The sequence below is a fragment of the Calidris pugnax genome, unplaced genomic scaffold (genome assembly GCF_001431845.1).
Source record: "Calidris pugnax isolate Ruff unplaced genomic scaffold, ASM143184v1 scaffold516, whole genome shotgun sequence".
NCBI classification, from domain to species: Eukaryota; Metazoa; Chordata; class Aves; order Charadriiformes; family Scolopacidae; genus Calidris; species Calidris pugnax.
In genome coordinates, this window is record NW_015091408.1 from 404,580 (window position 1) to 417,853 (window position 13,274).

At 52.9% G+C, this 13,274-nt stretch overlaps 5 protein-coding genes across 5 annotated transcripts; all 5 read left to right on the forward strand.

Annotated features, from left to right (window-relative positions):
* Positions 1-372: 372 nt before the first annotated feature.
* On the forward strand, positions 373-1,110 carry LOC106899601 (feather beta keratin-like). Its single transcript, XM_014961484.1, has one exon. It carries the CDS (start codon positions 373-375, stop codon positions 667-669), a length of 297 nt encoding a protein of 98 aa, XP_014816970.1. The 3' UTR covers positions 670-1,110.
* Positions 1,111-2,484: 1,374 nt separating this feature from the next.
* Positions 2,485-3,614, forward strand: LOC106899598 (feather beta keratin-like). Its single transcript, XM_014961480.1, has 2 exons — positions 2,485-2,515; positions 2,855-3,614. Exon 2 carries the CDS (start codon positions 2,876-2,878, stop codon positions 3,170-3,172), a length of 297 nt encoding a protein of 98 aa, XP_014816966.1. The 5' UTR covers positions 2,485-2,515; positions 2,855-2,875; the 3' UTR covers positions 3,173-3,614.
* A 2,291-nt stretch (positions 3,615-5,905) lies between these two features.
* On the forward strand, positions 5,906-6,686 carry LOC106899562 (feather beta keratin-like). Its single transcript, XM_014961440.1, has 2 exons — positions 5,906-5,936; positions 6,275-6,686. Exon 2 carries the CDS (start codon positions 6,296-6,298, stop codon positions 6,590-6,592), a length of 297 nt encoding a protein of 98 aa, XP_014816926.1. The 5' UTR covers positions 5,906-5,936; positions 6,275-6,295; the 3' UTR covers positions 6,593-6,686.
* Positions 6,687-8,596: 1,910 nt separating this feature from the next.
* On the forward strand, positions 8,597-9,704 carry LOC106899560 (feather beta keratin-like). The gene is made up of 2 exons (XM_014961437.1): positions 8,597-8,627; positions 8,966-9,704. The coding sequence occupies exon 2, from the start codon at positions 8,987-8,989 to the stop codon at positions 9,281-9,283; it is 297 nt and encodes a 98-aa protein (XP_014816923.1). The 5' UTR covers positions 8,597-8,627; positions 8,966-8,986; the 3' UTR covers positions 9,284-9,704.
* A 2,592-nt stretch (positions 9,705-12,296) lies between these two features.
* Positions 12,297-13,034, forward strand: LOC106899561 (feather beta keratin-like). The gene has a single exon (XM_014961439.1). The coding sequence runs from the start codon at positions 12,297-12,299 to the stop codon at positions 12,591-12,593; it is 297 nt and encodes a 98-aa protein (XP_014816925.1). The 3' UTR covers positions 12,594-13,034.
* The last annotated feature ends 240 nt before the right edge of the window (positions 13,035-13,274 follow it).

The window sequence follows — 13,274 nt, forward strand, 5'->3', positions numbered from 1 at the left end:
CGGTGAACAAGGTGAGTTACAATTGCCTTTGCCTAACTCTTCTCTTTCTCTTTTTCTCCTCTTTGTCTTCTGGACTTGATAGAGTCTTTTTTTTTAAAGTACATTCTGCTGAGAGCCTTACTCCTTCATACTGCTCCCATAATCTCTGTTCTTCTTACTCTCCGTGCAGCTTAGATGGTAGAATGTGTAGGACTTTATCTGCAGGGAAACCTTGGGGATCAGGGATCTTTAGTCTCCCTTCCTCCCAGTGCAGCTTGTCCTTGTTCACCAGCCTCTGCCTTTTCTCTCACCAAGTAGGTTGTCAGGCTGCACCTCAAACACTGCCTGTGCTTTCCCTGCCCTCTCTCCCAGGTGCACCTCCATCCCACAGCCATGTCCTGCTACGATCTGTGCCGTCCCTGTGGCCCAACCCCACTGGCCAACAGCTGCAACGAGCCCTGTGTCAGGCAGTGCCAGGACTCCCGGGTGGTGATCCAGCCCTCTCCTGTGGTGGTGACCCTGCCCGGACCCATCCTCAGCTCCTTCCCCCAGAACACCGCTGTGGGATCCACCACCTCCGCTGCTGTTGGCAGCATCCTGAATGAGGAGGGAGTGCCCATCAACTCTGGGGGCTTCAACCTCTCTGGCCTTGGTGGCCGCTACTACGGCAGAAGGTGCCTGCCCTGCTAAAGCCGGGCTGGATGTCCAGTGAGTGCATCGACCAGGAAGCCCAAAGCCAGGTGCCGGACTGAGGATGGAGCTGGTGGCCAGGGTTTCCAGATGGGTTGTGCCCCTTTGTTCCCTCCTGCAAAGGAGGGAGGGAAGCAAGGTGCCAGCCTGTGTTGTCTGGAAACATGGCCAGCTGATGTCTTCTACTACTCCTGCTTTCTTCTCCACATCATGAGTCCCTGTTGTCTCCTGCTGTCCTGTGCCACGGGTTAATCCTGAAGCAAGTCGAGAGCCATCCAGCTCATCTTCCACTCTTCAAGTGTCTGTGAGGAAGCCGTGTTCCCCACTGCTGTGAAGGGGTGCCTGACTGCCAGCTGCCCTTGTAGCAGCCTGGACCAGGTCCCTTCCACCATGTGCTGCTTTATTTCACTCTTTATACTCATTAAAGTCAATGTTGCATTGTAACCTGCTGTCTCCTCGTCCTCCTTCCCACCTCATACACACAGCCAAGCTGTCCAGCAGAAATGTGATTCTGTGGAGGGAAAAAGGGTGGGTGGCCAAGGGAGTGACATGTCTTGGAAACTCTCTGGAGGGCTACAAGGGAGTATAAAAAAACACCTCTGTCACCAGTGGAGCAGTCTTGTAGTCAAAAGCATTGTGTTGCGGAGTTCTGTGTGTCACTGTGTCCTGAAGGTACATGACTCTGGAGCAGACATGTAGCAAATATTCCAGAAACCCCACTCGAGTGCTGTGCAAGCTGTGCCTGGAGAGGTCCCAGGTGGTGATCCATTGTGCCTCCAAACAGGCCTCAAGCTGTGAGATTGAGGGAGTGGTACTCTGTAAATTCTATTTTTAGTCCCTCCATCCCATGCCCTTTTCTTCCGCAAGCAATAATTTGATCCTGCTCCTCTGGTGGTGCTTCAGGCAGAGGAGGAGGCACATCTTGTGCTGTCTTCCTCCAACCATCCTTGCAAAGGCTTGTGGACATTGTATTCTGCTGAGCAGGGTTGCGTGTCCTCTGGAAATCCTGCCTAGTGTATAGTGACTCTTGGTGGTCCAAGCAGCAGCTGGGGCAAAGACATGGGCAGGAAGAAGAAGTTGTATCAGTTGGGCAGCATATGCTTGGGTCACTGAGCTGCCTGCAACTTTGCATGACATGTCCAGCAGAAAGTGTTGGAGGGGGAATGGCCTTAATCCCTTACCACTCGTAGTCTGCTGCTGAAGGCAGGAAGGGATGAAGGAGAGAAGGTGGAAAAACAGCCAGGCAAACTTCTGCTGAGAACAAAGCTCAATCTCAGAGAGGGAGAGACAGTCTGAAACCCAAGAGCAGAGGTGGCCTGTATGGAAAGGCAATGCCTAGTGCAGTGTGAGTGAGCAGAGCATGAGAGTGAGCGAGTGATGGTGCCCACCCTTGTGTGTGCATGTCCAGGCTGAAGCCTCAGGGCTGTGAGGAGACCTGTCCCATTCATCAGGAAACGCTTTAAAGTGAGGCCCTGGAGGGCAAGGGGATGGCATCACCTCGTGAGGTGGGACACTCCTCAGCACTGGCTGCGTCATCTGTCTGTGCTGACGTGTCATTTCTTGCGGAAACACTTTGGTCTCTAATACAGTCGCTTGAAAGGAGCCTGTGTGGTGGAATGGGCATGTCATGAACAGGGAAATGAAAAGGCAGCGTTGCAGGGAACATAAGCAGTGTCCCCATTTCTTTAATTGGGATGTTTTGCATGCAAGATGAGCTTGTTGGTGAACACATTACCTGCGCCGAGGGTGCCTCTAGGGCCTGGGGTGGTCTGAACCAGTATAAAAGGCAGTCCAACTGCAGTCTCCCTCATCCACTTCTCTTGCCTTCTCCTCCTCGGTGAACAAGGTGAGCTCCAGCTGCCTCTGCCTCTTGCTGTCTCTCTCCTATTTCTCCTGTTTGTCTTCTGGCCTTGATCGAGTCCTTTTCTTGATGTAGCTTTTGCTGACAACCTTGCTGCTTGATCCTGCTCCCATCATCTCTGTTGTCCTTATTCTCCAGTGAGGGGAAGTGGGAGAAGGTCCTGGGCCCTCACTGCAGAGAAACCTTGTGGACTGCAGCTCCTAATACCCTCTTTCTCCCTATGCATCCTCTCTCTGGTCTTGAACCTCTGTTTTTTCTCTTCCCCAGAAGGCTGTCAGGCTGCACCTCAAACACTGTCTGTGCTTTCCCTCCCTTCTCTCCCAGGTACACCTCCATCCCACAGCCATGTCCTGCTACGATCTGTGCCGTCCCTGTGGCCCAACCCCACTGGCCAACAGCTGCAACGAGCCCTGTGTCAGGCAGTGCCAGGACTCCCGGGTGGTGATCCAGCCCTCTCCTGTGGTGGTGACCCTGCCCGGACCCATCCTCAGCTCCTTCCCCCAGAACACCGCCGTGGGATCCACCACCTCTGCTGCTGTTGGCAGCATCCTGAATGAGGAGGGAGTGCCCATCACCTCTGGGGGCTTCAACCTCTCTGGCCTTGGTGGCCGCTACTACGGCAGAAGGTGCCTGCCCTGCTAAAGCCGGGCTGGACGTCCAGTGAGTGCATCGACCAGGAAGCCCAAAGCCAGGTGCCGGACTGAGGACGGAGCTGGTGGCCAGGGTTTCCAGATGGGTTGTGCCCCTTTGTTCCCTCCTGCAAAGGAGGGAGGGAAGCGAGGTGCCAGCCTGTGTTGTCTGGAAACATGGCCAGCTGACGTCTTCCACTACTCCTGCTTTCTTCTCCACATCATGAGTCCCTGTTGTCTCCTGCTGTCCTGTGCCACGGGTTCATCCTGAAACAAGTCGAGAGCCATCCAGCTCATCTTCCACTCTCCAAGTGTCTGTGAGGAAGCCGTGTGTCCGATTGCTGTGAAGGGGTGCCTGACTGCCAGCTGCCCTTGTAGCAGCTTGGACTGGGTCCCTTCCACCATGTGCTGCTTTATTTCCTCTTTATACTCATTAAAGTCAATGTTGCATTGTAGTTTGATGTCTCCTTGTGTTTCTTCCCTCCTGAGAAACCCAGCCAAGGTGTCCATGGGAGAACGTGATGCTGATCTGCGGGAATGGGTGGGCGGGCAAGACTAGGTGTTCGACCTCTGTTGTGCCCAGAGGAGCTGGCAACCCTCAAGGACTATGACCATTAGAAAAAACATGGGGTATTGGAGGGTTGTATGGAGTTTTCCGAGTCTGCACAGGGTGACCAAGAACTTCCCCAGGGGAAGTATTATTAGTAAGCAAGGTTGGATACTGGCTTCCAGTTGATGAGGCAAGCCTTTGATTAATGGGTCCGCAACAGAGCTGCAGCAGATGTGTATGAAGAGTCCATCAAGGAACTGGAAAAAGCAAAATCATAGAATGCTTAGAGTTGGAAGGGGCCTTGAACCTCATCCAGTCCCACCCCCTGCCCTGGGAAGGGACACCTCCCACCAGACCAGGTGGACACACAAGTCCAAGTAGGTGATGTCAGTTGCTCATCCCTTATCCACCAACACTGTAACACTGTCGTGGAGACCACCAGATTTGTCAGGCATGATTCACTCTTTGTGAAGCCGTGTTGCTCTCACAGCTCACCTCATTGTTTTCTGTGTGTCTTAGTGTAGTTTCCAGGAGGATCTGCTCCATGATCTTTCCAGGCACAAAGGTGAGACTGACCAGCCTGTAGTTCCTCTGGTCTTCCTTTTTTTCATTTTTTGAAATGAAAAATTTTGAATGGCATTTTGAAATGCCGTTGATATGGCAAGACATTTCACTGCGACCTAATGTCCAATTGGCCAAGGCTCTGACAACAGGTTACCACTTGCAATGTGGCTCTGCATTTCTCTCCCCCAAGCACTTCTTCCAAACCCTGGAAGTGGAGGGACATCCACATTAGTTGAAGGGACATGTCACCATCAGGGCTTTGGTGTAAAGGGCGATGTGAGACCTCTGTTAGTTTTTGGCACAATGGGGTTGGTTGTATTTGGTATGAGTGTGTAAAGTAGGTAAGGAAGGGGGATGGACACACAGGGATTTTCCTCCCTCATCTGAAAGTGACGGGTAGCACCAGTGATATGTCCTGGAAACTCTCTGGAGGGCTACAAGGGAGCAAGAAAAGCATCTTTGCCCCCAGCGGAGCAGTTTGTGGAGTGTTGTGGAGACCTTCTGTGTGTGTCACTGTGTCCTAAGACATGACCCTGGAGCAGACATGCAGCAAATACTCCAGATACCCCACTTAGGCTGTGCTTGGAAAGGTCCCAAGCAGTGATACTTTTGTCCCTCCGACCAGGCCTCAAGCTGGGGAGTGGTACCCTGCCAGCTCTATTCTCTGTTTCCTTCCCACCCATTTTCATCCACAGGCAATAATTTGGTCGTGCTCCTCAGGTCATGCTTCCGGTAGAGGAGGACGTAGCCCTTACGCTCTGCTCCTCCAACTGTCCTTGCAAAGATTCATGGACCCTGCTCTCTGCTGAGCAGGGTTGGATGTCCTGTGGAAATCTTACCAAGTATATGGTGGTTCCTGGTGGCCAAAGCAGCAGCTGTGGCTAAGACACGGGCAGGAAGAAGGAGTTGTATTGGTTGGACAGCTCATGCATTGGTCACTGGGCTTTCTCCAACTTTGAAAGATGTGTCCAGCAGAGAGTGTTTGGAGATGAATTCAGAACAACTGGAGTCACTGTTTAAGGCAGGAAGGGATGAAAGAGAAAAGGAAGATGGAAAAGGAGCCAGGCAAACTTCTGCCAAGAGCAAAGCCCAATCTTGAAGAGAAATATACTGAAACCCAGGAGCAGAGGTGGCCTGTATGGAAAGGCAATGCCTAGTGCAGTGTGAGTGAGCAGAGCAGGAGAGTGAGCGAGTGATGGTGCCCACCCTTGTGTGTGCATGTCCAGGCTGAAGCCTCAGGGCTGTGAGGAGACCTGTCCCATTCACCAGGAAATGCTTTAAAGTGAGGCCCCGGAGGGCAAGGGGATGGCATCACCTCGTGAGGTGGGACACTCCTCAGCATTGGCTGCGTCATCTGTCTGTGCTGACGTGTCATTTCTTGTGGAAAAGTTTTGGTCTCTAATACAGTCACTTGAAAGGAGTCTGTGTGGCTGAACAGGCACATCATGAACAGGGAAATGAAAAGGCAGCGTTGCAGGGAACATAAGCAGTGTCCCCATTCTTTAATTGGGATGCTTTGCATGCAAGATGAGCTTGTTGGTAAACACATTACCTGCGCCAAGGGTGCCTGTGGGCCCTGGGGTGGTCTGAATCCGTATAAAAGGCAGTCCAACTGCAGTCTCCCTCATCCACTTCTCTTGCCTTCTCCTCCTCGGTGAACAAGGTGAGCTCCAACTGCCTCTGCCTCTTGCTGTCTCTCTCCTATTTCTCCTGTTTGTCTTTTGGTCTTTATCAAGTCTTTTTTTTTTAAATGTAGCTTTTGCTGACATCCTTGCTGCTTGATCCTGCTCCCACCATCTCTGTTGTGTTCTCCAGTCAGGGGAGATGGGAGAAGGTCTTGGGCTCTCATTGCAGAGAAACCTTGTGGACTGTGGCTCTTAATACCCTCTTTCTCCCTGTGCATCCTCTCCCTGGTCCTGAACCTCTGTCTTTTCTCTTCCCCAGAAGGCTGTCAGGGTGCACCTCAAACACTGCCTGTGCTTTCCCTGCCCTCTCTCCCAGGTGCACCTCCATCCCACAGCCATGTCCTGCTACGATCTGTGCCGTCCCTGTGGCCCAACCCCACTGGCCAACAGCTGCAACGAGCCCTGTGTCAGGCAGTGCCAGGACTCCCGGGTGGTGATCCAGCCCTCTCCCGTGGTGGTGACCCTGCCCGGACCCATCCTCAGCTCCTTCCCCCAGAACACCGCCGTGGGATCCACCACCTCTGCTGCTGTTGGCAGCATCCTGAATGAGGAGGGAGTGCCCATCACCTCTGGGGGCTTCAACCTCTCTGGCCTTGGTGGCCGCTACTACGGCAGAAGGTGCCTGCCCTGCTAAAGCCGGGCTGGACGTCCAGTGAGTGCATCGACCAGGAAGCCCAAAGCCAGGTGCCGGACTGAGGACGGAGCTGGTGGCCAGGGTTTCCAGATGGGTTGTGCCCCTTTGTTCCCTCCTGCAAAGGAGGGAGGGAAGCGAGGTGCCAGCCTGTGTTGTCTGGAAACATGGCCAGCTGACGTCTTCTACTACTCCTGCTTTCTTCTCCACATCATGAGTCCCTGTTGTCTCCTGCTGTCCTGTGCCACGGGTTCATCCTGAAGCAAGTCAAGATTGGTTGTATTTGGTATGAGTGTGTAAAGTAGGTAAGGAAGGGGGATGGACACACAGGGATTTTCCTCCCTCATCTGAAAGTGACGGGTAGCACCAGTGATATGTCCTGGAAACTCTCTGGAGGGCTACAAGGGAGCAAGAAAAGCATCTTTGCCCCCAGCGGAGCAGTTTGTGGAGTGTTGTGGAGACCTTCTGTGTGTGTCACTGTGTCCTAAGACATGACCCTGGAGCAGACATGCAGCAAATACTCCAGATACCCCACTTAGGCTGTGCTTGGAAAGGTCCCAAGCAGTGATACTTTTGTCCCTCCGACCAGGCCTCAAGCTGGGGAGTGGTACCCTGCCAGCTCTATTCTCTGTTTCCTTCCCACCCATTTTCATCCACAGGCAATAATTTGGTCGTGCTCCTCAGGTCATGCTTCCGGTAGAGGAGGACGTAGCCCTTACGCTCTGCTCCTCCAACTGTCCTTGCAAAGATTCATGGACCCTGCTCTCTGCTGAGCAGGGTTGGATGTCCTGTGGAAATCTTACCAAGTATATGGTGGTTCCTGGTGGCCAAAGCAGCAGCTGTGGCTAAGACACGGGCAGGAAGAAGGAGTTGTATTGGTTGGACAGCTCATGCATTGGTCACTGGGCTTTCTCCAACTTTGAAAGATGTGTCCAGCAGAGAGTGTTTGGAGATGAATTCAGAACAACTGGAGTCACTGTTTAAGGCAGGAAGGGATGAAAGAGAAAAGGAAGATGGAAAAGGAGCCAGGCAAACGTCTGCTGAGAACAAAGCTCAGTCTCAGAGAGAGAGAGACAGTCTGAAACCCAAGAGCAGAGGTGGCCTGTATGGAAAGGCAATGCTTAGTGCAGTGTGAGTGAGCAGAGCAGGAGAGTGAGCGAGTGATGGTGCCCACCCTTGTGTGTGCATGTCCAGGCTGAAGCCTCAGGGCTGTGAGGAGGCCTGTCCCATTCACCAGGAAAAAGCAGCAGCTGTGGCTAAGACACGGGCAGGAAGAAGGAGTTGTATTGGTTGGACAGCTCATGCATTGGTCACTGGGCTTTCTCCAACTTTGAAAGATGTGTCCAGCAGAGAGTGTTTGGAGATGAATTCAGAACAACTGGAGTCACTGTTTAAGGCAGGAAGGGATGAAAGAGAAAAGGAAGATGGAAAAGGAGCCAGGCAAACTTCTGCCAAGAGCAAAGCCCAATCTTGAAGAGAAATATACTGAAACCCAGGAGCAGAGGTGGCCTGTATGGAAAGGCAATGCCTAGTGCAGTGTGAGTGAGCAGAGCAGGAGAGTGAGCGAGTGATGGTGCCCACCCTTGTGTGTGCATGTCCAGGCTGAAGCCTCAGGGCTGTGAGGAGACCTGTCCCATTCACCAGGAAATGCTTTAAAGTGAGGCCCTGGAGGGCAAGGGGATGGCATCACCTCGTGAGGTGGGACACTCCTCAGCACTGGCTGCGTCATCTGTCTGTGCTGACGTGTCATTTCTTGTGGAAAAGTTTTGGTCTCTAATACAGTCACTTGAAAGGAGCCTGTGTGGCTGAACAGGCACATCATGAACAGGGAAATGAAAAGGCAGCGTTGCAGGGAACATAAGCAGTGTCCCCATTCTTTAATTGGGATGCTTTGCATGCAAGATGAGCTTGTTGGTAAACACATTACCTGCGCCAAGGGTGCCTGTGGGCCCTGGGGTGGTCTGAATCCGTATAAAAGGCAGTCCAACTGCAGTCTCCCTCATCCACTTCTCTTGCCTTCTCCTCCTCGGTGAACAAGGTGAGCTCCAACTGCCTCTGCCTCTTGCTGTCTCTCTCCTATTTCTCCTGTTTGTCTTTTGGTCTTTATCAAGTCTTTTTTTTTTAAATGTAGCTTTTGCTGACATCCTTGCTGCTTGATCCTGCTCCCACCATCTCTGTTGTGTTCTCCAGTCAGGGGAGATGGGAGAAGGTCTTGGGCTCTCATTGCAGAGAAACCTTGTGGACTGTGGCTCTTAATACCCTCTTTCTCCCTGTGCATCCTCTCCCTGGTCCTGAACCTCTGTCTTTTCTCTTCCCCAGAAGGCTGTCAGGGTGCACCTCAAACACTGCCTGTGCTTTCCCTGCCCTCTCTCCCAGGTGCACCTCCATCCCACAGCCATGTCCTGCTACGATCTGTGCCGTCCCTGTGGCCCAACCCCACTGGCCAACAGCTGCAACGAGCCCTGTGTCAGGCAGTGCCAGGACTCCCGGGTGGTGATCCAGCCCTCTCCCGTGGTGGTGACCCTGCCCGGACCCATCCTCAGCTCCTTCCCCCAGAACACCGCCGTGGGATCCACCACCTCTGCTGCTGTTGGCAGCATCCTGAATGAGGAGGGAGTGCCCATCACCTCTGGGGGCTTCAACCTCTCTGGCCTTGGTGGCCGCTACTACGGCAGAAGGTGCCTGCCCTGCTAAAGCCGGGCTGGACGTCCAGTGAGTGCATCGACCAGGAAGCCCAAAGCCAGGTGCCGGACTGAGGACGGAGCTGGTGGCCAGGGTTTCCAGATGGGTTGTGCCCCTTTGTTCCCTCCTGCAAAGGAGGGAGGGAAGCGAGGTGCCAGCCTGTCTTGTCTGGAAACATGGCCAGCTGATGTCTTCTACTCCTGCTTTCTTCTCCACATCATGAGTCCCTGTTGTCTCCTGCTGTCCTGTGCCACGGGTTCATCCTGAAGCAAGTCAAGAGCCATTCAGCTCATCTCCCACTCTCCGTGTGTGTGGTTGCTGTGAAGGGGTGCCTGACTTCCAGCTGCCCTTGTAGCAGCCTGGACCAGGTCCCTTCCACCATGTGCTGCTTTATTTCACTCTTTATACTCATTAAAGTCAATGTTGCATTGTAGCTTGATGTCTCCTCGTCTTCCTTCTCACCTAAGATCTGAGATCTCATGTCTCTCTGTTTCCCCAAGCCCATTTCTGAACGACTCAGCAATGTTGGCAGAGCACCACAGTCCCTGCTGGGGGTTTTGCATGACCTGTGGCCCAAGACACTGAAGTGAGGGCATTTAATAAGTCCCTCTTAGTTCCTTGCATACCAGAGAAAGGAGGGAAGGGAAACCTCCAGGATGCACCCGTTGAGTCTTCCTGCCTTTCTGCCCTCAACTGCAAGACCACAGACATCAGGGAGGGATGTTACCTTGTTTGTTTGTGGTGTTGTCATGTAATTGGTGTGGTGAACTCCACCGGAATGTGGTGGCTGCTCCTGTCACAGGGGATGTAATAGAAGACAAGCTGCCTATCCCTTCCTCCTTTATACTCTTGTCCTCCACAGGTGATGTTTTGTCCCATGGCCCCCAGCCCTGCTTCAGGCAGAGTGAGGGGCACCTCCTGTGCTGCCCCATACTCTGTCCGAATCCCTACAGTGCCTTTCCCCAGAGTGAAATTCCTGTCTATGCTGGGGTGGGAATGGGATTGAAATGAACCTCAGAGGGAAAGACAAATTTTGTCCTTATGAAACAAAGTGAAGCTTCTTTCTTAAAGGACGAAGTCACAGAATCACACAGAATTGTAGGGGTTGGAAGGGACCTTCAGAGATATCCAGTCCAAGCCCCTGCCAAAGGAGGGTCACCAAAAGCAGCCTGGACAGGAATGCCTCCGGGCGGGTTTTGAGTATGTCCAGAGGAGACTCCACACCCTCTCTGGGCGGCCTGTTCCAGTGCTCTGGCACCCTCAAAGGAAAGAATTTTTTCCACATGTTCAGACGGAACTGCCTGTGTTTCAGCTTGTGCCCCTTGCCCCTTGTCCTGTCACCAGGCACCACTGAGAAGAGCCTGACCCCATCCTCTTGCCACCCACTCTTTAGATATTGTAAGCATTGATAAGATCCCCTCTCAGTCTTCTCAGGCTAAACAGACCCAGGTCTCTTATCCTTTCCTCATAAGAGAGGTGTTCCATTCCCTTGATCATCTTCATAGCCCCCTAACTGGACTGTTTCCAGTAGTTCCCTCTCCTTCTTGAACTGGGGAGCCCAGGACTGGACACAGTACTCCAGATTCAGCTTCACCAGGGCAGAGCAGTGGGGGAGAATGACCTCCTTCCACTTGCTAGCTGCACTCTTTTTAGTGCCGCCCAAGAGGCCGTTGGCCTTCTTGGCCACAAGGGCACATTGCTGGCTCATAAGCAACTTGTTATTCACCAGGACTCCAAGATCTCTCTCTGCAGAGGTACTTTCCACCAGGTCAGCCCCAACCTGTACTGGTGCATGGGATTATTCCTCCCGAGATGCAGGACCCTACACTTGCCCTTGTGAAATCCTTCCTCACTTTGTTGTGATGGATAGAACTGGTGTCCTGTGTCTTAACAGCACATTTTTCCCCTTTTGGCACATCAGTGGCCTGAGTGCAGCAACAACAGGCCCAATGGCCCTGATGAGCCTCACCTGGGGTTTCTCACACCTCCCTCTTCCCCTTGACCCAGGGCTCTATTTAAGCTCTCTCCTGAGGGATTGACCCTTTCTTCAGGTGGCTGGCAGGAGCATAAGGCTCCAGTTCTTCTGCAGGTTTGCCTCTGCCTGACCATGAGCCCCCTGAATCTGGAGCCTAAGTTTCCTACTGATTTCCCGTCCTCTCCTTGGGTCTGTCTGGTCATTCTGGCTCTGGTGAGCAGTCAGTGGGCTCCCTTGACCCAAGTGACCATCATTAGATCTTCTGACCTGTGAGCTGACTGCCCAGCTTGATTACCATGTCCTCCTTCATCACCATGAACCTGATGCTTGAGCTGGACTGGCTTCTTCTCTCTACTGTCTCTGCATTTTTCCTTGCTCAGGTACCATGCATTGGAATATTTCTTCTTTTACTTCTGTGTCATTTTCCCTGGAAACATTTTGGTCTTTAATACAGTCACTTGAAAGGAGCCTGTGTGGCTGAACAGGCACGTCATGAACAGGGAAATGAAAAGGCAGCGTTGCAGGGAACATAAGCAGTGTCCCCATTTCTTTAATTGGGATGCTTTGCATGCAAGATGAGCTTGTTGGTGAACACATTACCTGTGCCAAGGCTGCCTCTAGGGCCCTGGGGTGGTTTGGACCAGTATAAAAGGCAGTCCAACTGTAGGCTTCCTCATCCACTTCTCTTGCCTTCTCCTCCTCGGTGAACAAGGTGAGCTGCAACCATCTCTGCCTCTTGTTATTCCCTTATTCTTTTCTTTGCCTTTTGTCTTTGTTGAAGCTGTTGCTGAGCACCTTAAACTTGTATCCCGCTCTCATTTTTTCTCTTATTCTTGTTTTCCATGGTGGCGAGAGGGGAGTAAGTATTCTCCAATTCAGCAGGGACTCCTTCACGACTGTGGCTCCTAATAGCCTCTTCTTCCCTACAAACCCTGTCTCTGCTCTCTAGTCTTTGCCTTTTCTCTTCCCTGGAAGGCTGTCAGGCTGCACCTCAAACACTGCCTGTGCTTTCCCTGCCTTCTCTCCCAGGTGCACCTCCATCCCACAGCCATGTCCTGCTACGATCTGTGCCGTCCCTGTGGCCCAACCCCACTGGCCAACAGCTGCAACGAGCCCTGTGTCAGGCAGTGCCAGGACTCCCGGGTGGTGATCCAGCCCTCTCCCGTGGTGGTGACCCTGCCCGGACCCATCCTCAGCTCCTTCCCCCAGAACACCGCCGTGGGATCCACCACCTCCGCTGCTGTTGGCAGCATCCTGAATGAGGAGGGAGTGCCCATCACCTCTGGGGGCTTCAACCTCTCTGGCCTTGGTGGCCGCTACTACGGCAGAAGGTGCCTGCCCTGCTAAAGCCGGGCTGGACGTCCAGTGAGTGCATCGACCAGGAAGCCCAAAGCCAGGTGCCGGACTGAGGACGGAGCTGGTGGCCAGGGTTTCCAGATGGGTTGTGCCCCTTTGTTCCCTCCTGCAAAGGAGGGAGGGAAGCGAGGTGCCAGCCTGTGTTGTCTGGAAACATGGCCAGCTGACGTCTTCTACTACTCCTGCTTTCTTCTCCACATCATGAGTCCCTGTTGTCTCCTGCTGTCCTGTGCCACGGGTTCATCCTGAAGCAAGTCGAGAGCCATCCAGCTCATCTTCCAGTCTCCAAGTGTCTGCGAGGAAGCCGTGTGTCCGATTGCTGTGAAGGGGTGCCTGACTGCCAGCTGCCCTTGTAGCAGCCTGGACCGGGTCCCTTCCACCATGTGCTGCTTTATTTCACTCTTTATACTCATTAAAGTCAATGTTGCATTGTAGCTTGATGTCTCCTTGTCTTCCTTCTCATCTAAGATCTGAGATCTCATGTCTCTCTGTTTCCCCAAGCCCATTTCTGAACGACTCAGCAATGTTGGCAGAGCACCACAGTCCCTGCTGGGGGTTTTGCATGACCTGTGGCCCAAGACACTGAAGTGAGGGCATTTAATAAGTCCCTCTTAGTTCCTTGCATACCAGAGAAAGGAGGGAAGGGAAACCTCCAGGATGCACCCGTTGAGT

Coding starts and splice junctions, on each gene's coding strand:
- LOC106899598 (XM_014961480.1), top strand. CDS start 2,876: ATGTCCTGCTACGATCTGTGCCGTCCCTGTGGCCCAACCCCACTGGCC.
- LOC106899562 (XM_014961440.1), top strand. CDS start 6,296: ATGTCCTGCTACGATCTGTGCCGTCCCTGTGGCCCAACCCCACTGGCC.
- LOC106899601 (XM_014961484.1), top strand. CDS start 373: ATGTCCTGCTACGATCTGTGCCGTCCCTGTGGCCCAACCCCACTGGCC.
- LOC106899561 (XM_014961439.1), top strand. CDS start 12,297: ATGTCCTGCTACGATCTGTGCCGTCCCTGTGGCCCAACCCCACTGGCC.
- LOC106899560 (XM_014961437.1), top strand. CDS start 8,987: ATGTCCTGCTACGATCTGTGCCGTCCCTGTGGCCCAACCCCACTGGCC.